Source organism: Rhinolophus sinicus, chromosome 17, assembly GCF_057876585.1.
Source record: "Rhinolophus sinicus isolate RSI-liver-muscle chromosome 17, RSI-T2T, whole genome shotgun sequence".
Lineage (NCBI taxonomy): Eukaryota > Metazoa > Chordata > Mammalia > Chiroptera > Rhinolophidae > Rhinolophus > Rhinolophus sinicus.
The window spans coordinates 61,304,259-61,329,591 of NC_142517.1; the positions used below are offsets into that span (position 1 = coordinate 61,304,259).

Sequence of the window (25,333 nt, forward strand, 5' to 3'; positions counted from 1 at the left end):
CAGATGATTTTTTTTTAAATATGGAATCTCCCAATTTTAAAAACTGGCTCAAATATTTTTAAAGCACTGTACAAGCCCAAACAGAAATCTGTGGACCAGGACCATGGGCCACTGTTTTAATATTTCTGCTCCAGGAGTTGGTATACATATGCTTTACTGTTATTTTCTGTCATATTGAAATTATTGCAATTATTAAACTGTCATAGAACAAAACTAACCTTAACGTTTCACAATATGTAGCCAATTTCATGTTCTTTAGACGTGTCAGTTACATTTCTGACAGTGAGCCATCCTCTAGAGTGTTGGGCGGGCACATTGGGATACTGCATTTGGGCATTTGGGGGAAGATTGTGGGGTGAGTATGCCTAGCCCTCCCCATGGGGCCACAGTGACCGACTGCTGTGATCCTAGACTGGATTGGATAGTATAATCAAGGTTGGGACTAAATATGACCCCCTTCTGATGTGATCTCCGTGCTTGAGTTGGTTGAAGGAAATAGTTGCATGAAAACTTTTTAGTCAGTAACATGCTCTTTGGAAGTGAGATAACCAAACAGAATTCAGGAAGAATATTGTGAAAGGCTAGCAGCTAGTGAGGTCCGTAGACATCCCAAAGTTGGTAGAACTATATCAAATAGATGGAGAAATGGCATCTCTTAAACAAAGCAATCAAAAGCAAAACAAAACATTATCTTGGTATTTGAACCAAAGAGACAGCCACCAGCCTGAGTTATAGCAATGGCTAGCACAGATCATAAATATTAGTTGAATTCAATTTTTCGTTTCAATTGCCATTTATTAAATAGCTGGCACTTTACTAATCACATTTTTCTAATTGTACAACAACCATGTACAGGCAAATGCTATCTCCAATTTCCATATGAGGATGCCGAGCCTCAGATGAGACTCAGATGATAAGTAACTTGCCTTGGAGCATGCAGCTTAGAAGTGAGGAGGTCTGCTTGATTCCAAAGTTGTACTGATTGGAGGAGAGGCGAGTTGTAGTAACTAGCAAGGCTTGATGAGGAACCTACCACCATTCCTTCATGTTTCCCAGGACATGGGCTGAATACATGGTAGCATTAAATTGCACTAATGGTAACATTTAGCATTCAGACCTGCATGTTTGACTTTGTCAAAAATGCAGAATTGATTGAGCATTGTTTGTTGACTGCATGCTTATACATTTTTCTAATTGCATGTTCAGAAAAGTTTATTTCATGACCAAGAGTTGTTTTGGTAGGTCAAACGTTTAACTAGGCCATCACCACATCAAAAAATAGTTTTTAGTTATTGTGTTTTAATGGAAAGAGTTTTTTAACCAGTTTCCTTTGTCATTGCAGAGTTTTAAAAAATCTATATAGATGCACATTTTTCTCTCCTATCAACATTTCTTTATAATATAACTCAAATTTTTCCATAAAGAAAAAAAAACAGTATTTTTTGGTTTGTTCACTATGTACCCTATCATGGATTTTTAATAAATATTAAATCATGAATCATGCGAAAAGACTAATAGTAATCCAAACATCTTTAAAAACAAAAAAAGCCACCACATGTCAATATTTATTACATTTCAATTTCTTTCTTGTCAAGGATGAAATTCCTTTTAAGTAGATAACTAAATGAGTTACAGTTTTTGTTCAAAAAGCTTAACAAAATTATAGAAAGGACAAGGAGTGTTGTCAGAATTGTCCTGTTCTCCAGTCCAGGCCCTCGGCTGCCGTCACAACCAGGCATCAGCCTCAGGGGCCTCAGCCTCACTCACTGGGCAGTTGCCCTCCTCACCCAAGGCTGTTCCATCCGAGGCAGAACATGCAGGCTCAGACTGCACATGGTCACCACCTATTTATTGATTCATTCTTATGCATTCAGCAAATATTTAGTCAGTGTTGTCTATGCTCTGGGTATTGCACTAAGCACAGGCATACATGAAAAAGGAAATTGATGGGTGCTGTCCTCACAGGGCTTCCAGCATAGTACAGGAGCAGAATCGAGCAGACAGCAATACCATACAGTAGGATAACTGATAAGGCAGAGGACGAATGGGATGCTGGGACCACCTGCCACACTTCAGCTGCCCCAGTTGAGGGGGCTCCGAGGAACTGGTCCAGTCTCCCAGTTGTTTCCCCTCATGGAGTGGTCTTGGGAGTTAATTAATACATGTAAAGCACTTAAAAGAGTACCTGGCCCCTAGTAAGTGCTCAATTAATGTTAGCTACATGTTAGCTATGATGTAACCTAATCTTTTCAAAAATTTTTAATGACAAATTTCTGTATAACTACTTTGAATTCTTTTCTAGGTCCTGAGATTTAAAACAAATATATTAATTGACTTTTCACATAGAAATGAATGGTTTTTGTGCTTATTAAAATAGTTTCAGTTGGCTGGTGAAAATTTACACATAATTACTTTTATAATACTTAAGGAATAATTAGCCCTGCTAATGGGAGTTATTATCTTAATCATCGTTATCCTATTCTAAAGCATTTATTAAAAATTTTACTTTGCCTTATATAACTAGGCTAACCCCTCTTCAAAGTAATTTTATGGACCTGCCCTCGAAGTATGTACAGTCTAAGACAATAGTAACGTTGATACAAATTGTGGGTCCTCATTAAATCTATTATTCCTTCTCGAGTTACCCCCTCTTAATGTGCTCTTATTTATATGTTTTGTTGTAAATATTCTAATGTCTTTTCTGTGGTCTGTAGCATGCCTCTTCCAGCAGATTCGGAGGCTTCATATTAATAACAATGTATCTAGAAATCAGATGATTGTTGTATTTGCTTCTTTGTAATTGTGCCCCTAGAATGATTGCTTAGCTTGTCGATGAGTTTTTTAAATTTATTTTGAAATAATTTGAAATTTACAGAAAAGTTGCCAGAACAGTACAAAAAACTCACATTCCCTTCCCTCAGATTCCCCAGCTATTGGCATTTTTCTGCATTTGTTCTTTCACCCACTCTTCTGTATTTATACACCTATTATCATTGGTCTTGTTCTGAACCTTGAGAGCAAGCTGTACTTGATGTCCTGTCACCCCTACATATTTAAGTACATGTGTCAAATACTCTCCTGTATCACCTGCATACAACCCTCCAATCAGGAAACCAACACTGGTGCAAAAGGATAGTCTTGTCCACAGGCCCCATTCAGATTTCACTAACTGGCCAAACAATGTCTCTGTTTCTCCCCTGTTTTGGAATGGCAGATAGTTTACTAAGTGTCTTCTATGCTCCAGGTATTATGTTAAGCACTAGGGTAATCAGCGGGAGAGGAGGAACATGGTGCTGTGGTTCCTGCCACATGCCTGTTACATTTACCATGTTTCCCTGAAAATAGGACCTAGCCGGACAGTCAGCTCTAATACATCTTTTGGAGCAAACATTAATATATGACCCAGTGTTATATTATACCCGGTCTTAAAGTAAAATAAGACTAGGTCTTATATTAATGTTTGCTCCAAAAGACGCATTAGAGCTGACCGTCCGGCTAGGTCCTATTTTTGGGGAAACACAGTAGTTGTCAAGTCTCTTTAGAGCCATCAGTCTGGAAGAGCTTCTTATCCGTGCTCTGTCTCTCATGCCCTTGATCATCTTAAAGAGTACAGGCATTAGGTTCTATAGGGTGACGCTCAGTCTAGATCCATCCAGTGTTCCCGCGTAACCAGTTCAAGCCATGCATCCTTGGCAGGAATGCTACAGAAATAGTGTCATGCTCTTCTCAGGGCAATACATGCAGTGGTAGTGCCTGACCACCCATCCTACCCCTGGTGACGACCCCAGTCATCTGCTCCTATTCGTGTCTGCCAGCTTTCTCCATTTGCAGGTCACCCTTTCCTCTTTTTGTTAATTTGTGTTTTGTGGGAATGACTCCTACCTGTATCAGTCACCTCTATGGTGGTTACCAAGTGGTGATGCTCTGTTTCTGTCATTTGTTTTACATGTATTAATTGGCGTCCTGCTATAAGGAATAGCTTTCCCTTTCTCCCATTTGTTTATTCATTTATTTTATTTATATCAATTTGGACTCAGGAATTTTTATATAATCTAGTGTTTGTGATTTTTTTGTTTACTTTGATGCTAAAATTCTCAGTGATCTGGCCAGTGGGAGCCCTTTCTCCTTGTCCTTTTAACTTGTCTCTATCATTTGTTGAGCATTTCCTGACTTTCAGACAAAAAAGATTTCCAGACTCACCTTGTAGCTCCCCTGCCCCAGGCCTGGAATGAGCCATTTTGCCAAGGAACCTGGTTCCTTTTCATGAAAGATGGTGTTTAGGAAGCAAGATCTGGGCTAGGATATACATACACGTACTCGTATCTACATATATGTACATATACAAGTACATACATACATACATCTTATACATACATGTCTACTCATTACATCTAAAAGTATGTAACTGTGTGTGTGTGTGATCATGAGTTCATACTGATTCCTCCAATTACAATCCAACACCTCAGCGTTCTTTCTAGCGCTTTTCCTTCCATGTTTGTAAAAATACCTTCTCCAACAGAAGTCCATTTCTTTTACTATATTGGTTCATTTGCTTGGTTTACTTATTTACTCCCCATAACTGATTTCTCAGCCACACTAACCATCTCTTCCACCTCTGTGTCTTTCCCTCACCTCCCTATCCTAAATTGCCAGGCCTCTGGTTCATACCTGTGTGTAGCCCCCAACCTTCCCTCATCTGTCCATGTCTTTGGCCTCCAGGTCCACTGACCTACATCTCCACACAGCTTCCCAACCCTGCTCACCACCTTGAGCTTTCAGCCTCCATGCTGACTCCTCCGTAAGGGGAAGGGAAAGAGGCGCTTAGGTGAATGAATCTTACCCAAAGGCAAATATGAGATGATTAAGATAAGTCACTTCTCTGGAAAACCAGAGTCACTTCTCTGGAAAACCAGAGGCTTGCCTTGTAAGGTATTCCATTCTGTCTTTTTTTCTCATTTTTTAACTTTGTGTTTATGAGTTTGTTTTTAGTTTTAATTAAAATCATATTTTGTATTTTCATTATTTTCATTTCTGCGTAGCAGAGATAGAAAAGAGAAACAAACTCTCAGATAGATTTTTAGGGGTCTTGGCAGTAAGTTAAACCCAGGAAGGAAAACAGGGCTAAACAAAGCAGTGAAGATTATTAGCCAAGCAGGGTTCAGGGAAGAAGATTCACACTAACTGTTGGGAATTCTTTAGGGCTTGTTCCAAGTTCTTATGTTGGATTCTGTCTTGGGTCAGTTGATCCACAACTAAAAGTCATTTCATGGACATATTAAAAATGCCTCTGGACAGCAGTGACCTGTACTATTTTATACTTAGTCCTTTCAGTGAGCCTGTTCCACTCAGTCCCTCTGGTATCCCACATCCTATCCAGTGAGGGAGCCCTCCTCAGAGGTCGGCCACGTTTTCAGAGAACTGGTGGCTTTCCTGATGCTATGAAATGGTCACTTTTATTATATCTGTTCTCCAGGCTCTTCTTGCATATGAGTTCCTTCAAAGTTTCTTTTGATTTTGCATGGGATCTCCCCATTACTGCAAGGGGTGCGTGCGTGTGTGCGTGTGTGGTTGCATCTGTTTACGGCCTGAAGGCCAAGAAGACAAGTCAGAAATGAGTTTCAGGGCACAGACCTGGGTTCAAACTTCTGTAAGCTTTGCTTTCCTCATCTGTAAAATGGGGATTCAATGAAATATTATGAGTAAAGTCCTTGGCATGTAGTAAGAGTTCAGTAACTGTTAGGTACAATTATTTTTACTGCTGGTGTCACCATAATTATTTAAAAGATGATTTAAAAAACAAAAATGGGCACAGGACTTGGAGACATTTCTCCAAAGGAGATACACCGATGACCAATAAACACATGAAAAAAATGTTCAGTCTCACTCATCATTAGGGAAGTACATATCAAAACCACAATGAGAACCATTATGAAATGGTGGCTACTTTGACAAATAGTAATGATAACAAGTGTTGGTGAAGATGTGGAGAGATTGGAGCCCTTGTGCCCTGTTGGTAGGAATGTAAAATGGTGCAGCCACTGTGGAAAACAGTTTGCCGGTTCCTCAAAAAGTTAAACATAGAGTTACCATAGAATCTAGCAGTTCCACTCCTAGATATATACCCAAAAGAATCAAAAGCAGGGATTCAAGCAGGTATTTTACGCCCATGTTCATAGCAGCATTATTCACAACAGCCAAAAGATGGAAACAACTCACATGTCCATCAACAGTTGCATCAGTTTGTAAAATGTGGTATTTATGTACAAGGTAATATTATTCAGCCTTTAATGGGAAAGAAATTCTGACAGGCTACAACATGGATGAACCTTGACAGCATTATGCTAAATGAAATAAGCCAGACACAGAAACACATACTGTATGATTCCACTTAAATGAGGTACCTAGAATAAGCAAGTTCTTAAAGGCAGAAAGTAGAATAGTGGTTCAGAGGCCAGGGGGAGAGAAGAATGGGGAGTTATTGTTGAATGGGTACGGAGTTTCTGTTTAGCATGATGAAAAAGTTCTAGAAATGGATAATGGTGGTGATTGTACAACACGGTGAATGTACTTAATGCCACCCAATTATACATTTAATATGGTTAAAATGGTACATTTTCTGTTAAGGTATGTTTTACCACAAACATTAAAAAAATTACTGAGATGCTAAGATGACGTAGCATGAAAAACTCACATACGCATGTTCTTATAAGAGTACTTCCTCTTTACATAATTAATGTCCACTGGTTATAGATATATTGTCCTCCCCGCAGTATACCTCATCCCCCACCCTACCCCCGGCAACACACACACAGAGACTGGCAAAGGAAGGATGAAGAATATTTGTTGGAGTTAACAGGAAGGGAAAGTTGGGGCGTCAAATGGATCTAGAACAGGAGCCGGCCTTGAGGCCAAATCTAGCATGCAGTTTGTAATGGTTTTTACATTTTTAAAGGGTATAAGAAAGCAACGAAGACAGATGCATGGCAAAGGCCGCATATGGCATTAAGTCTAAAATATTTGCTATAAACCCTTACAGAAAAAGTTCGCCAACACCTGATCTGGAATATTGCTATGGACTGAATGTGTCACCCTAAATTCATATCTAAGCCCCAAAATGATGGCATTTGGAAGTGGGGCCTTTGGGAGGTGATTAGGTTTAGATGAGGTCATGAGGGTGGGGCCCTCACGATGAGATTAGTGCCCTTTATAAGAAGAGACTGTAGGAACTCTGTCTCTCCCCACCACGTGAGAACACAGTGATACGGCAGCCAGCTGCAAGTCAGGAAGAGGGTCCTCGCCAAGAACCAAATGCACTGGCACCCTAATCTCAGACTTCCAGCCTCTAGAACGGAGAGAAAATACATTTCTGTTATTTAAACCGCCCGGTCTATGGTATTGGATCATGGCAGCCAGAACAGACTAAGATAAACATACTCGTCACAGTACTGCCAAGAACAGACTAGTCCTCACCTCGTAGATTTTACAAAAATCTCTTCACTTCACAAATGAAAGAGGTATTAAAAAGAGGAAAAAACACATAAAACATGATCAGGGTATTTTTTTTTTAACGACCACAGTGGTAAGCTGCTGGTTCCAAACTACTAAGAATAGAGTTTCTACAATAGTGACTTTCTTACGTGGCACCATCTGTTTTTCTTTGAATATAATAAAAATGACAGCTTTTCATGTACTGATACTCCCTGAGCCTTTTAAAGTCAAACGTGGTGCTATTTGTGTGTAAAGGTTTTTCTCTTGTACTCATTTCTCCAGCTTGAATTTCTATGTAAACTCCGTTGGCTAAATTACACAAGCCACCCACACCCAGCACCTCCTTCCCCTCTGAAGAGCAGGGGATGGAAACCAGCCTGGAGGGTCCAACATGCAGCTTAGTGTACCCGGCAGAGGGACATTTCCTGGGAGGCAGGACTATCCTGCACCCACTCCCCCATTTGTGCCATGACTGGATATGCAACTTTAAAACATGGCCCTAAACCTGCCTTTTGTCTCCCTCTTTTCCTTTGTAAACGTTGATAAATTCCCCTTACCTCCCTTCTCGAACCCCTTTGCCCTAAACGCCCCCTTTTCCTTTAAAAGGCAATAATATGCATTTAAAATAAACACCATTTTCTTTTATAAAAGCAACTTAATGGAGGTATAATTTATGTACCATAAAATTTATATACCATTTTAAGCATACAATGTAATGCCTTTCAGTAAATTTACCAAGCTTAAACCATCACCATAATCCAGTTTAGAACATTCTCATCACCACACTATGACCCTTCATGCACTTTTAATAGTTCACTCCCATTCCCACCCAGCCATTCATCTACTTTGTCTCTAGATTTGCCTTTTCTGGACACTTTATATGCATGAAATCACACAAAGCATGGTTGTTTGTATTTGGCTTTTTTTTTTCTTTTTTTGTTTAATATAAAGCTAATCATTTTTTAAAATTTTTTCATAAATTTTATTGGGGAATATTGGGGAACAGTGTGTTTCTCCAGGGCCCATCAGCTCCAAGTCCAGTCGCCTTTTCAATCTTTAGTTGCAGGGGGAGCAAGCACACCATTCCACGGGGGAATTGAACCGGCAGCCTTGTTGTTCAGAGCTGGCGCTCTAACCATCTGAGCCCTCCCACCTTGCATTTGGCTTCTTTCAGCATATTTTTGGGTTCATCTATGTTGTAGCCTGTGTCAGTACTTGCGTGTGTTGCTGAATCGTACTCCATCGTGTGGGTGTGGATCACATTTTGTCTAGTCATTCATGAGTTGCAGGACGTTTGGGTTTTACATTTAGCTATTATGAGTAATGCTGCTATGGATATTTGAGTGCAAATCTGTGTGAGAATAAATTAAAACCCTCATTCTTGATAATTAATAAAATTATATGTTTCTAGTTCTTAATTCAAAAAGCAGCTGAATCGACTTTTTATAATCCTAGTCCTTGGCCCCTCAAAAAACCACTCCAAAGCTAAGCTGGCTTTGGTTTTATTTTAGTGATGCTATCAGTTGATTCTTTTTCTGAGTCACTGGCCCTTGATACAAAGGTGATTCCCAATTGGTAGAAAAATTTTCGCAACTCCTGCTTTCAAAAAAGAAAAACAAGATACCATTAAAGTTCGGGGGTATTGATTCCACACATTCCTTGTGTCCAGACCTGTGTTGGGGGCTGAGGAAGCCACTGAGATGAGACCTGAACTCTCCAAAGACCTGAGACCTTACTCTCTAGGGCTGGGGGGGGTGGAGGGGGAACCTGGGAACTATTCCCATTCTACACACTGAGCAATCAGTAATGAAAGAGGTCTTTTAAGTCATTCTCTCCTGCCTGCTTTGATGAAGGAAAATTATAAGAAGTACTTCCATTTTTCTTCCCAACTGAAAAAATTTCAGCTCGTGCAAGGAAGTTAGGGTTAGCCAGAGTTTGATGCCTTTTCCATACACGGGTTATATGCATACCCCTTCCCAAAGAAAAGCAGCTGGAAGCCTCATTGGCTACCACCTAAGACTCTCTGAGCAGTCTCGGTTTGAGTATGTTCAGGGTCTAGGAGCACACAGCGTGGGGAAGTGGCCTGTTTTATTAGTCAACTGGTATGTTACATAGTTTTCTTTCTTTTTTTTTTTTTTTTAAAGATTTTATTGGGGAAGGGGTACAGGACTTTATTGGGGAACGGTGTGTACTTCCAGGCCTTTTTTCCAAGTCAAGTTGTTGTCCTTTCAGTCTTAGTTGTGGAGGGCGCAGCTCAGCTCCAGCTCCAGTTGCTGTTTTCTAGTTGCAGGGGGCACAGGCCACCATCCCTTGCAGGAGTCGAACTGGCAACCTTGTGGTTGAGAGGATGCGCTCCAACCAACTGAGCCATCCGGGAGCTCAGCGGCAGCTCAGCTCAAGGTGCTGTGTTCAATTTCAGTTGCAGGGGGCGCAGCCCACCATCCCTTGCGGGAGTCGAACTGGCAACCTTGTGGTTGAGAGGATGCGCTCCAACTGAGCCATCTGGGAGGCAGCTCAGCTCAAGGTGCCGTGTTCAATCTTAGTTGCAGGGGGCGGAGCCCACAATCCCTTGCGGGACTCGAGGATTTGAACCTGCAGCCTTGTGGTTGAAAGCCCAGTGGCCCATGTTAGGAGCATGGAGCTCTAACCGCCTGAGCCACTGGGCCGGCCTAGTTTTCTTATTTTTAATCAGGCGTTTTACTCCCTGTTAATTTTTCCATTAGTTTCTTGTCCATATGCCTCATGCACATGATATTTTGAAGTAGTTAACCCTCTTTTCCAAAGTAAGCTTTGCTAGTTCAGGGTTTCTTATAACTGACTCTGATCTCTAAGTGGGGTCTAATCTATTTAGAATAGAGTTATGGAGAGGAGACGCTTAGTGTAGCCAAATAGTGGTTGGATGGGTGGGTGGTTGGTTGGTTGGTTTGAACAGCCACGTGTACCCTCTTGGCTCATGAAGCTTGTGGTTCACCCAAAAACTCCATCTCTCTTGGATTCATGAAGTTGGGTCTTCTATATTATGTACTGGAGTCATTTTGTTATTGCTGAATCATGTTACTTTGCATTTAGCCTTGTTAAATTTGATCTCACTGGGTTTTCACATTTTTTTTATTGTGGTAAAATATGCATAACATAAAATTTACATTTATCCATTTTTAAGTGTATGGTTCAGTTGCATTAAGTACATTCCCATTTTGTACAACTATCACCACCCTCCACCTCTAGAACTTTTTCCATCTTGCCCAACTGAAACTCCATTCCTATTAAATGATTATTTGCTATTTCCTCCCACCCCCAGCCCTTGGTAATCTTCTGTCTCCACTCTGTCTGAATTGGACTAACTCGGAGTATTACATGAGTGGAATCCATACAATATTTGTCCTTTTGTGAATGGCTTATTTCAGTTAGCATAATGTGTTCAAGGTTCATACGTGTTGTAGCATGTTAGTTAGAATTACCTTCCTTTTTAAGAATGAATAATATTCCATTATATGTATGTGTCATATTGAGTTTATTAATTCAACTGTTGATGGACATAGGTGTTATTTCTACCTTTTGGCTATTGTGAATAATGCTGCTTGAATGTGGGTGTCTAAATATGTGTTCCAGTCTCATTGATCTTACCGGTTTTAACTCATTACATTCTGCCTCTGTTTTGTGTTATTAGGTAATTATCTGCAAATCAGATAAGCTTGATTTCTGACTCTGCCCAAGTCCCTTCTTAATAATGTTGCACTTCCTATTGATCTGAATATATCATTTGTACAACATAGTCATTTCCCCTGTCCTCCGTCTCTTTGAAATGATGACGTGGTCTTTACAGCTGGACTCTGGGAGCAGACTGCTTTCACGTTTAGCCTGAGTCTGAGTTTGTTACAGTTCTTTTGGTTCAGGTCTAACTGGGGTTGGAGTAGGGGTGAATCAAATCTAGGCTGGGTCAGAGTGGGAGGTTTGGGGATTTTTGTTTGTTACCTGTCTACTTGAAGGTCATTAAGACTACACAGAAACTAATATCAGGTTTCAAAAAGCAGGGAACTGAGTCTTGGAATGACCTGATTAGGATTGAATTCATTTGCTTCACAAATATTTATTGAGCTCCTATTTATAAAAAGCATACAGTGGCTTTGGGGAATCAAAAGATGACTAAAACACACTCCCTGCGTTCAAGGCGATTACAGTGTAAAATATTAGAAGAACTTACTGTTGTACCCAAAGATCTTGAAGCAAGGCTTCAGCTACAAAAACATCTCTCCTCAAGAGGAGGAGGATTACAAAATATATCAGAAAGCAAAATGTGCTCTGAAATTATATTTTATTATAGATGGGTTTTAAGCCAGGATTTGGGGACAGACTGAAAAATGAAACAGGAAAGCTTTAGAGGTGTTAGCGTTTGCTTCACTTTGACTAATATGAGAGCACCAGGAAAACAAAAAGTACTCTTGCTCTTGACAGTATAAAGTTCTTAGTATTTTTAGAGAATAGTAACTTTGCATTTATGAAATTCTTTGTCAGAGCAATTTAGTTAATAGGTATGTAAATGACTGCTTATTTCATTGTGTAGGTGGATCGCTCCATGTACACTTTCTGAGGAAGAATGTAAGTGCTAAAAACTATTAACATTGCAAATACAAGAAGCAAAAGTTAAGGTTAGAATGCCATATACCTTGGCTGTATTAGATGTTAAGAGTAAGATAGGAAAGATCCATCTTACAATTGATGTTTGTTCAGTTTACTCAGTGGACTTTCTTATTTACATCCAACTCTCCAACCACCGTTTTTGAATGCAACAAAACTTAAGTGAATTGCAGTGCAAGGTTGTTTCATATTATTGATTTTCAAGCATCAAGGATCGTGATAAACCTAGCTAGGGTGGGTTGGGGGAGGTACTGAAAGTTAAAAACCACAGTAAAGGTTTTCGTGCAAGATTTGCAGTCTAAGGCATCTAGTGAGAACATCCTAAAAAAATACCTAGGGGGCTCTCTTATTGTTTTTTCAGCATGAAAACAACTTCAGAGGAGGCTAGGAATTCCAAAGCTCTCTGGCTTTAGCTACCTCTTGTGATTAGCATGGAAGCTTCTATAATCCTTGAGTTAAACCGGACCTGGTCTGGGGGAAGAAGTCACCAGTGGAAGAGAATAAATAGGCCTTACCTCTTATTATACATGGTCTCCAGCTCTTCCCTCACTTGAGTTCATCCTGCCCAGTGAATTAGCCTCATCTTCAGTTGTGTTTTAACCATTACATTCCCCTTCCTTTAAATTTCCTCAGGTTCCAAGTTGTCTTGCAAATCAAATTAAAATTCTTATTAATGAATCCCAAGCTCTTCACCAATTTGCCCTTCTGCCCTTCTTGTCTAACTGCTCTGGTTCCCACTAACATCAGTTCACATTCTCTGAATCAGGCTAGCCAGTGACACTCACTCATGTTTCTTTCTTTTTTTTTTTTTTAAAGTTTATTGGGGTGACAATGGTTAGTAAAGTTACATAGATTCAGGTGTACAATTCTGTATTACATCATCTATATCTCACATTGTGTGCTCACCACCCAGAGTCAGTTCTCCTTCCATCACCATATATTAGACCCCATTTACCCTCTTCTAAAGCCCTAAACCCCTAAGCTGTTGTCTGTGTCTATGAGTTTTTATTCCTTCATTTGTTTATCTTGTTCTTTTGTTGTTTTCAGTTTTATGTTTATTTCTTTTTGGGAGATAACACTCATATAATTCCCAGTCCCTGCCTCTCTCACTCATCAGCAAGCTGAGTTCTTTCTCCCTTGCCTCTTCCCGCTTGGCTCTGTACACTTGTTGTCATAGGCACGTGTTCCTTTATGTGGCAAGCACTGAGGATAGACCGGGGGCTGTGTCCGCGTCAACCCCCCAGCTCAGTAAGGGGCGGGCTGGGCTGCACACTGTGAGTGCTTTCTGTTACAGTGGTTTGGCTTTTGCTTCTGTTTTCCTCTTCCTTCAGGTGCAGAGTGAAGACAGCGTCCTCCTGTTTGTCATCGCCTGGACAATCACAGAAATTATCCGTTACTCCTTTTATACATTCAGTCTGTTAAACCATCTGCCTTACCTCATCAAATGGGCCAGGTAAAGAAGCACAGGGAATGAAGACTAACTTGAAATCCATCACTGTGGTATTGCCTAAATACCGCCTGCCTCCAAGTTCCTAAAATAAAATTGCCGGAGACAGGGGTTGGGTAGAAATCTGGTCTGTAGATGTCATCAGGATTCGGAATCTACTTAATTTTGATTAATAGAAACACTGTTTTACATTTTTTATACTTAAGTTATTTTTATTGGCTCAATTCTTTTCAGTTAAATTATTCAATGGAGACTTGATATAGCATCCCTTTTTTGTCCATATCAAATTTTACTGATGTGCTTCTGCCATTATGATAGTTTTTGGACCAAGTCCAATTCTATTCTCAATTTTGTCAACAAGCTATTACTCTTAAATTAATTTTTAATTAATAACAAACATGAGATGGCAGTTTATCTTATCAGTTTTATTTTGCTTTCATTGTTTTTACTGGTAATACTCATATGAATTGGATAAAAGGTTGACAGTTCATCTTTCTGTCTGAACTCATCCATGAGACAGTTATAAGCAGTTTTCTGAGTTGGAAAAGAGTATGAAAACAATTGTCAAAGCAAAAGGAGCAAAATTGTCCTTGGGGCACAAATGCTTCATTTCATAGAAAGAAAACAGGCGTTTCTAGACGAGTTCTGTGATTAAATTAGAGACATAGAACAATTGTTTCCACGCTTAAAGTATGTGAATTTTTTTTTTTCACTAAACATTTTTATTAGGAAAAGGGAAGAATGGGAAAAACATAGCAACTCCTGACCAACGTGGGCAGGCATTGTGAAAGCTGTTTACCTGATTATAGGGACATTTTATTGACCAAGCCCTGATTTTACTATTGGAGAATGATTCTTTTGTCCATTGTTTTCCATGGGCAAAATGGAAGGTTCTTCCTTTTGTACCATCTTCCTTTGAATGGCTAAAGTTGGCAATGGAGAACATGCCTTCCTTTTATCATCAGAGCTTTCTCAGCACAATTCCTATACCTGGAATTTTGGAGCCTAGCGCTTACTGTCAGCCACAAACAACCAAAGATTTTTTATGTTTTTATTTTGTTTATAGTTAAAATATAGTTGACGTACAATATTATGTGAGTTTCAGGTGTGCAACATAGTTGGCAAACATTTATATACCTTACAAAGGATCACTGCGATAAACCGAGTAATCATGTGTCACCGTATGAAGTTATTACCATGCTATTGAGTATACTCTGTGCAGTACATTACATCCCTGTGACCTAGTTATTTGCTCCTGGAAGTTTGTACCTCTTATTCCCCTTCACCTTTTTTACCCACCTCCCTATTTCCTTCCCCTCTGGCAACCATCAATTTGTTCTCTGGGTCTTGAGTCTATTTCTGTTTTGTACTGTGTTTTAGATTTTACATATAAGTGAAATCATATGATATTTGTCCTTCTCTATCTGACATAATCACTTAGCATAATACTCTCTAGATCCATCCATTGCAAATGGCAAGATTTTAATTTTTTATGTTTGAGATATATATATATATATCTTCTTTATCTGTTCACCTATCGTACATTTAGGTTGCTTCCATATTTTGACTATTGTAAATAATGCTGCAGCCAAAGGCTTTTTAAAATCTGAGCTGATGATTTCTTTAGCATTTCTTTAGCACCTCGAAATGCCTTCCAGGTGGTGCCATAGGATGAACCTCTCTCTGAATTCTTTTTCAAACAAAAGTCCTTTTAAAGTGACAAAAATTGTCTATTCTCCTATGTGATAGTAATTGTAGATTTTTTGATTGAAAAGTTACATAGTGACCAAAAGCTATTATGAATTTTTTAATGTTTTTTTAAATTAGCACATATTTTCTTTTCACAATAGCATGTACGAGGTGTGACAATTAAGTTCATGAACTTGTTGCAACTCTGTTGCTAACCGTTTTTGATACCATGAATTTGTGCCAAATGGACAAACAGTTAACCAAGTTTATTATTTGGAAGTGCTGAAATATCTGCATGAAAAAGTTAGACGACCTGAACTTTTCACCAACAATTCATGGCTCTTGCATCACGACAATGCACCAGCTCACACGGCACTGTCTGTGAGGGAGTTTTTAGCTAGTAAAAAAAATAGCTGTATTGGCACACCCTCCCTACTCACCTGATCTGGCCCCCAGTGACTTCTTTCTTTACCCGAAGATAAAGGGAATACTGAAAGGAAGACATTTTGATGACATTCAGGACATCAAGGGTAATAAGACCACAGCTCTGATAGCCATTCCAGAAAACGAGTTCCAAAATTGCTTTGAAGGGTGGATTAGGCACTGCCGTCGGTGCATAGTTTCCCAAGGGTATAGTACTTTGAACGTGACCGTAGTGATATTCAGCAATGAGGTATGTACTGTGTTTCCCAGAAAATAAGACCTAGCTGGACAATCAGCTCTAATGCGTCTTTTGGAGCAAAAATCAATGTAAGACCCGGTGGTACAGTAAAATAAGACCGGGTCTTATATTAATTTTTGCTCCAAAAGACGCATTAGAGCTGATTGTCCGGCTAGGTCTTCTTTTCCGGGAAACACAGTAGCACTTTTTCTAGGACTAGTTCGTGAACTTAATTATCAGACCTCATACATTTGAGTAATTGTAGCAGTATACACACATTGGATGTGCTATTTTTGTTCAGTCCACAGACCAGACGTGGTGTACACTAAGGATTCCTAGACACATGCTCCAACACCTTTCCCCTCAACTCCCTGCAAAGCCGCACCCCCACCCCATTGGGCAGGACCCTTCAATATAAACCGTGACTCATTGTTCCTCCTTATCAATATTGGGCATCACCTTAGTTATTTTAGGGAGTTGCTTTGAAGAGTTTATTTAGTCAGGCCAAAAATTGAGGCTGACTGAACGCATTTATTTTATTTTAAAACATGCAGAAACATACCTGCTATAAGCCCTTTTCAAAAACTGGCTTGTAAAACCTGAATTTAAGCAGTGGGTAAAACAGAAAATGTATAAATAGTAGCTTTCTAAAAGACCAGTACTGATTTGAAGAGTGGGAGTGCATCTTTGTACTAACGCTGGCTTCGAGCCTCAGTAATGAATATTTTGTTTTGTTTCAGGTACACACTTTTCATTGTGCTGTACCCAATGGGAGTGTCAGGAGAACTGCTCACAATATATGCTGCCTTGCCCTTTGTCAGACAGGCTGGCCTGTACTCCATCAGTTTGCCTAACAAATACAATTTCTCCTTTGACTATTATGCATTCCTAATTCTAATAATGATCTCCTACATTCCACGTAAGTAAACAGTTATGCATGTATTTACTTATGTTTTTTAAAATTGGCTGTACAATATCTAGAATCAAATGCCTTTGTTTGTTTTTACACCGTATCCAGGTAAACATAAATCTAATTTATTGGGAACGCTTTGGTTTTTATTGAAGGCCAACTGCCAGAAAGAATTTTCTCTGTTGGTAGTTGAATGAAAATGAACCGTTCTCAATACAGCTGTCAAAAATCAGCCCTTCTCAGTGTGTGGACTGTCGGGGGGAAGTACTGAGTGGAAAACAAAAAAGGCCATTAAAGCCTTACCTTGACTTTTTCTGTTTCTCAAGAACTGCCTATTATGGTATTTGAAAAACACTGTAAAGAGATTTTTGCATTTTTACTGTATCAAAATAGACAGTTAACTTTATTTTTAAGGAATAAGTTAACTAGAAACAAATAACAAAATAAAAATAGATTAATTTATTTTTTTCCATCTTATTTTCTTGTTTGGAAAAAAGCACTAAAACCATCTGAACAGAACATAGTGTTCTCTTCGGGATGGTTTCCAGTATTTTGATAGTCCTGCTAACGGGCTATATTGGATAATCAAATGTGCCGATCAGCGTATTTGGTAACAGAAAAAATGCCATGTTTGAGGCTTCTGTGAAGTGAGTCCTGTTTGCTGAGGAAGAGTTTGTTAGTCCTTTTCTTGAATTCTGATGTTCAGTTGAAACCCTGGGATCGATTTCCACATATCCAAAAGGATCTTGTTCTACCCAAGGACGTATCATGTTTGTACTCCTTTGGCTATTTCTGTAGCCACTGTGACTCTGAATCTTATTTTAGTCTATAAGGTGCTATATTCTCCCTCTGGACCTCAGGTTAAATTCAGACAGGAGGGTTGGGCTTTTCATCAGCCCACAGCATTCACTGCATGAGTCATCCTAACAATCATAAGCAGCATGTTTGTGTCCCTGTGTGGAAAACTGTATTTCATGCATTTTGAGGAAAAAACTGCATCCAGATTTCATGTGAACACTTATCTTGGAGAAATTCTTGGACGCAGTACTGCTCCATGATTCATTTCCCACTCTTCAGTAATTATCAAGTCCTCCTCTTTGGTGCTGAAACCATGGTGGCTTAAAGGCCATCTCTCTCAAATGTAAAAGGTAGTTGATTATCAAACAAAAGCTAAATATGGAAGAGTCTAAAATTTTAAGTCATAAAAATTAACTACAGCTTTTCACCTTTCTCATATTGTTCCCTTAGTGTTTCAATTTCCAGTGTCTAGAACAACAATTCTTAGTTGCTGTTTTGCCACACCCAGAGCAACACAGGTTATCCCAGTGAACGCCCCAGGATTTATTTAAATTCACAAGTTTCTGAATGAATAGGCGATAGATTCCGTTTGGGATAACTGGGAAAGGGGCAAGGAGGGTGTCACACAAAATCAAACCGATCACCAGGCCCTACCACACTGACAGAAATTTGGGGCCCCTGCTTCAGAGTTGCTGTAAGATTTCTAGTCTGTCGAAGAAGCAGGGACTTCATTCTCAAAACGGCCCTCCAGGGCCACCTGAGTCTGTGCACCCCCAGACTCTCTGTTCTGGTGGCCAACCAGGGCCAGCCTTCGCCGCTGCCTGCTGACCTCGTGATACAGAGAAGGGGTCTGGTCAAGCCCATGCCACCCTCCCTGATACTAACCCTAAAGGAAAACAAACCCAGCGCTGTGGGGGTTTCTTTCTTGGCTTTAAAAGATGAGGAGAAAACACAAACTTACTCTCTTAAAGAGTAGGGCAGACTTCTCTCAGCAAAAGTCTGCTTTCTGTACCTCGTTTCCTTACCCCTTCCCTTTCCAGCCTCCTTTGGTAAGAGAACTTGGCTTGGGTGAAGTCTATAGTCTTCCTTTTTTAAGACAGCTTAACTCTTCTAGACAAAGAAAAAAGGTTCATTTCAAATAAAGATTAAAAGATTCCCTCCAAATCCCTGACTCCCCACCCAGCTCAGGATGGCAGCCCGCTGCAAATCATCTGTGTCTGCTGGCACTCACTGTGCTGCTGGCCGGCCCAGTTGCCCTGGATGTTTTCAGTAGTTTAGGTTGTTAATGTTGAGACCAATTTGTACAGTTCATTCCCAGCCAACTGCACATTTCCATCTTTCTACAACTTTGTATTTATAAGAAGAATTCTCCTTTACCTAATTTGGTTTTCTTTCTACAACATAAGTTTCTTTTAATCTTCTTTAACTGGAAGTTGATTCTATGCACATATTACGACCTGCTTTATGATCTTGACCTATTGCATTGATGTACGTGTAGCCCAAACTGTGGCCCATGAGCCGTGGTTCCAGGGGAGTGCTCGTGTTGGGGTGCTTTGGCGTCCCTTGCAAGGTGCCCCTCTCATGCTCTGCTGTAGTGGCAGTATCTGCGGTGTCTGCAGGACATCGAAGCCCTGTTTATATTTTCCCTCCCCACATTGGTGAAAATTGGTGCTAGAGTGGGGGTCCAAAAAGGCTAAGAAACAATGACGTAGGGTGAGAACACCAAGAAGCTGGGTGCTGCACGTTGCCAGTAACCACAACCACACCTCCGGTTTTCAAAGAATCTGAGAAGGAAACTTGTCCCAGACTGAGCATTTCCGGTTGCTCTCAGCCTCCAAGTCTTCTCCTCCCTGGAAAGAAAGAGAGCCCATCTTCTTACAGGAAGGTGGGCGCAGTGGTACCCACACACCCCCACCCTCCCCCAACACACTGAGACATACACGCACACACGCATGCTCGTGAGCACACACATACACACAGTAACCATCACCATTCTGTGTCCTGAACTGGGAGAGCAGAAGGTGGAATTCTAAATAGACTACTGTGAGAGTAAGATTTTCTTAGGGTTAGTCTTCAGTATAGCCCAGTGAATCTGGAATTGTTTCAGCCGTTATAGTTGGGTTCAGCCGAACATGGTGGGTAATTTAGATGGAGACAGTGTATCCAAGTTCTCGTCACCAAGAAGTCGATGCTAGAGCTGTAGAGAACCTTCAAACCCAAGTGTCCCCACTCCCCTGGCTTCCCCCATGCACATTCCTTTTTCTTAGGCACTGAGAAACCGCTGGAAGACATAACAGAATGAAAGTCCATCCATGTCTGCCCTCCATGTCTGACCTCTGGCTCTGGCAGCCAGCAGGCCCTTGCCTACGGGGATGATACTCAGCCATCTTGGTTTAACTGCCTGTAAGGGCCTAAGGAATGGCTTCTAGGTCACTGTCCTCCCTCCTCCCCTCTGCACTCGCTGTGAGGCTGTGGCTGCCCTGCATGGGGTGTTGTAATCACAAATGCAACCAGTGCAAATGTTCTCAGCGTCCTTTGCCACGATGTTTCCCTTTATTAAAGCATATCTATAGAAATGTGACTGGCCCCACATTTTTAAATGATTGCAATTAGCATTCCTTATGGTTTAATTATATCTTTACTTCCAGTTTTTAGATTATAAAGCCTGTCAAATTTTCTGCTTTTTGTACAAAAATAGTTCTCTCACTGTTGAATTATATGCACAAGCTGGTCTTTTCTGTGATAACTTCCTGCCATAGTGAGTGGAGTGGATGGCAGCCCTGTTTAGCATCAGGGCCTCCTCTGCAGTTTAGCAGCTCTATGTGCACGTGCCCACTGATGGCTTGGAGTACTTCTAGAGGATCATTTGAAATTTGGCCAACCTGGAACTCATTTAAAAAGGAAAAACTGTCCAAGAGAGTTGGCAGTAGTAGGCATTACCCTCCCCCAAAATACAGGTTGTTGTCTTAAAAAAAAAACAAGGATTGGAGCTGTTGAGAAAGGGAGGAAAGGAAGGATAGCCAGTATTATCTCATTGGAGTTTTTTACGTGGTTATGGAGGCCCCCTCCCCCCCCAGTTTACAGTAACCTTGGGAGGGCCAGGTAGCTCAAACGGGCATTTCCCAGCAAGGACACTAGGTATCTGGAGTGGTTCGACTCTTAGTTGTGGGGGATGCCACACATTACAGGGTTTAGCATCCCAGCCCCCATGTGCTAAATGTCAGTAGCTTGCCACACCAAATGCTTTCCCCCACCCCATTTCCACATATCCCTAGGGAGGCAGTGCCACCCCTTCATTTGAGAACCAGTACTTTTAAAAACAATCTTTACCAAGAACAGAATCTCCAGTGCCTAAGATACTGGCTGTCTTTTCATAAGGACTTTTTCTACTTTCAAACCTGGCTTAGTTGTGTTCAGATCAGTTTCCGTAGCATTCTTCCCTCCCCTCAGTCTTCCCATTCAAGGAACAACCCTTCTCAGGAAGTTCTTTTGGGAGAGACTAGGAGTTGGGAGCCCAGAGCCTTATCCTGATTCTGTGGGTGATTTGCAGTGGGACCCCAGACAAGTCGCTTACCCTGTCTGGGGCTTGCATTCCTCCTCTGGGAAACGGGTAATAACTCCATGCTTCACCTAGTTGTTGTAAAATCAGAAAATAAATGTGAAGATAATATGAGAGTGTACAGAGTATGATTTGGTGGCTCAGTGGCATCTTGATTGGTAGCAATAGTGACAAAAGTGTCTGTCGTTCCAGTCCATAGCAGCCTTCCTCTTTGGCTAATGCAAGAGAAGGTAGGTCTCTCTCTCTCTGTGCTTTCCTTCCCCTTCCCCAAGCCTGCCCTGTTACCTTCCACGGCCACTGGATGAGAAAATAGTGGGAGAGTCATAGGGGACCTCAAGTCCACGTGTTTTAAATAGAACATGCAATTTTAAATGATCTCTTTAACCAATTCTTTCTTTTCTTTCCAGTTTTTCCCCAGTTATACTTCCACATGATACACCAGAGAAGAAAGGTCCTTTCTCATACTGAAGAACACAAGAAATTTGAATAATTCTTAGTTCCTGCACCCCTCCAAAAAACAAACTTTTCAATGACAAAAAAATGCTGCAGACTTTTTGAGTTCCCAATACGTTTCATAGAAAATAAGTAAGGACTATTTTTAAAATACTAAAAAAATACAACAAAAAACAAAATCCAGTGTCACACGGGCCTGGGATTTTATAAAACAAAACAAAAAGCTGTTACATAAAACATCCTGGCCAGTCCATTCAGCATGCTTTTTCAACCAGAAGTTCCAATATTTATGGTGGCGTTAGAAAGGGATTTGGCGTTTTATATCCTCCTGTTTCCTTCCTGTATCTGATAAATAAAGATCTGTAACACTGCATACTTGAAAGTTACAGTCTGAGTAATGAAGTTGTACCAACAGAATGCCCAACTTGCAGTAGAGTTCTGTTTCAGTCTGCAGTGTGTTTAGCTTTCCCTTTTCAAAGTGCTTGACTGCATGCTGGAAACTATTTGTATTTTTGAAACAGCAAACTTTGTTCTCTGGAATGCTCTGAAGTTATGGCTGGGACCTTTCCCCTCATATCTAGTGAATGAAGTATACAGTATGTATGTCTATGAAGCTTTGGGTAATGCCCATAATCAGAAAACAACTAGAACCCTTTTGTTTGTTTTCAATTGAGTCATTACTGCCTGCCACTAAGAAACGAGCTTGAATTTAATACGTATGTGCACATTGTAGAGAACCTACCTTATCTGGGGCTCAGCCTCACTCATATTTTAGCAAAATGTCAGTTTTGAAAGGGAAAGCTCCATCGCTAGTAATGACAAGTACCTTTCACAGTTCTATTCTCAGAATCCCTCTGAGTAATGTATTTGCCAATAGCTATTCTCTTTTATGGACCTGAAACCAGTCTAGTCACATAGGAGCAGAGAATCTATTACTGAAAACACATGGAAGGTGTTACTTGAGAAATGTAGTCCGGAAGAACATTCAGGCTTAGCTTTCTACACCCTTATTATTTTATGTTTAAATTTTCATTCACTTCTATGTGGATCTTTTTCCTAATTATGGTCCTATGTGATTCCCACCAACTGGTAAGTCCAGAGGCAGTGGAGTGTTCCAGTAAGGCAGTCATGAGCCAAAAGCAGCATCAGCCCGCATATTGGAGCAGCCAAGACATACTCGGGTCATGCAGACATTGTCCTCGTAACACCATGTCTCTGTGCCATGTAATTGCTCAGCTGTGCATTTAAGACTCTTCAAAAAAGGGTTGGATGAAAATATAAAGCCCTAGTTTAGACATGCATTAGATTTTACAGGATGTTCTTTATGGAACCATTTTTTTTTCCTTTTTTTTTTTAATTGGTTGATCTTTAAAACTTTTGAATGTCTAGCTTACTGAGTAGATATTTCAAATATAATTGCTAACATCAGAAGAGTGTCATAATAGAAAACTAATTTTTTAAATGCTTATTTTCATAGAGGCTTGAAAATAAGATGAAAATGAGAAGAAAATATGCAGCTTAAAATTTAATGCAGGCAGATGTGTAATGAGCTATTTTTGAATTGAACATTAAAATTCTGCTTCAAGTCAGCAAGCACTCTTAACTGTGGCATATTGAGATTATAATCTGTTCTTGTACTTGATAAACAAAATATGTGGGAAAGATTTGTCATGCTTTTTTTCTTTTTCTTTTTCCAAAATGTATTTCTACTGTAAAATAGAATCAATTTGGGTTATGTTAGCCTTATTACTTAATGTGGATAAGATTTTTTCAGTCTTTAGTTATAGAAGATGGGATGAAAAATGCAAGTTTTCGGGATTGCTGGATTGGTTTTATTCGGGCTTCTCTTATAATGTCACAATTTGTGAAAAACAGTCTGTCGCAAACAGTGGTATTGCATCAAATTGGACTTTGGCAACAAGAACACAGCAAACAACTCCCTTCTCAAAAAGGGTCTCAACCCCAGTGTTTATTTTTGTACATCAAAGATTTATAATGCTTATGGCAGATAAGTAAGGCATGCCACCGTGTCCTCAGTCACCTTTCTCAGTAACTGATTTCTTTATTTCTAACATGAATTAATTTTTCCTTTGAAGTGGTGGCATTCTTTTATGAATTGAGACCATCTAACCCCACCAAATGTCCTGTCTTCTTACAAAGAAGTGTGAATGAGGAAGGTGGTGTTTGGTGGGTGTTTTGTCAGACTTACCGTGTTCATTTCAGGTCATAGTAAAAGGAACCGTCTGCCCAGCTGTTCTCCTGATGGGGTGCTTCAGATCCCCACCTTGGGGACCACATTCCGTCAGACTTCTGTGAGGTACGCAGTGCCTTGTAGACACAAGCTGCTAATCCGCATCTTGCTGTGTTCTGTTTGCTAATCTGGGATCATCCGTTTAACACAAACTGCCTATTGTCAAAGGCACCGGACACAGTTCCTCATGGAATCCAGCACCTCCCAGACTAGAACGTTCCTCTGGACCAAACTTCCAACAGGAGAGGTAGCATTAAAGAGGCATCTGAAGAGATCGTGCCCTCGTTTCCACTTGTGCTTTGGGTTATTTATTGGTAATAAAAGATTGGCATTGATGTGGTACAACCTACAAATTATTTTCAATTCTGAGTTACAGATAAAACAAAATATCAAAATCAGTACATACTGCTCCTTTGAAATTTGGGTAAAAAATTACACAACCATATATATATAGTCATTTTTGTATTTTTTTCTATGTTGTGAAAGCCAAAATTGTAATTTTATAAGTCTTTGATTCACTAAAATTCTATAATTTAAATGTATTTTTTGTATATTTAGAAATAAGGAGTTCAAAGACTATGCTTAACTTTCTATGCATGCATTTGGAAGCTGTTTTTACCTGATAATGTAGTAATAAGTTGTATTCATAAAATACTGATCTGTGTTGCATTTCAAAATAAACTGGTGTGTGCTCTGCCTGGATTTGAAATACTGACCATTGAGCATAGTGATTTTTCACATTAAATTGGCCTGAAAGTGGTTGTGTAGGGATATGGACGAGTTTCTGTTCTGCTATGGAGTCAAGCTCTTTTCTTTGACAGTTTTAAAATGTATTTCTGCTAATCATAATGGTTCTGCACTTACAGGGAAAATAGACAGATATATTAAGACATTTCTAAACAAATCATTCTTCCTGCCAGTCTTCAAGCTTACCGAGTCCTTCTCTAACCTAGGTGCAGCGGGACAAGAGGGAATCTTCCTGTCCCGTGTTTCCCCAAAGACAAGACCTAGCTGGACCATCAGCATCTTTTGGAGCAAAAGTTAATATAATACCCGGTCTTATTTTACTACAAGACCAGGTCTTTTATATAAGACTGGGTCTTATATTAATTTTTGCTCCAAAAGACACATTAGAGCTGATGATCCGGCTAGGTCTTGTTTTCGGAGAAACGCGGTCGTTATTTCTCTGGGTGATCTCTCGCAGGTCCCTCCAGCAGTGACATGCCCCCACCTGATTCTACCAGGTCTTCCCTCAGAGTTAACTGTCACCTTTGTCCAAGAGTGTCATCTTGATTCCCAAAGGAAACAATTTCTCAATGCTGCCTGGTCATGGCTTAGATGTTAGCAGCACAGTGGTTAGAACCACCTCTCTGCTCATCTAGAGTCTAATCTCTAGATTGGCTTTTGATTCATGAAGAGAAATAAGCTCAACTGAAACTGAG

At 40.1% G+C, this 25,333-nt stretch overlaps 1 protein-coding gene across 1 annotated transcript in view; it reads left to right on the plus strand.

The window, feature by feature from the left end:
• HACD2 (3-hydroxyacyl-CoA dehydratase 2) overlaps nt 1-24,606 on the plus strand; it is an 88,278-nt gene extending 63,672 nt beyond the window's left edge. The window contains exons 5-7 of the mRNA XM_019738944.3: nt 13,455-13,576; nt 16,661-16,839; nt 21,595-24,606. Of these exons, the coding sequence (XP_019594503.2) occupies nt 13,455-13,576; nt 16,661-16,839; nt 21,595-21,677 (384 nt within the window). The 3' untranslated portion in view covers nt 21,678-24,606. The remainder of the gene's footprint in view (nt 1-13,454; nt 13,577-16,660; nt 16,840-21,594) is intronic.
• Nucleotides 24,607-25,333: the final 727 nt, after the last annotated feature.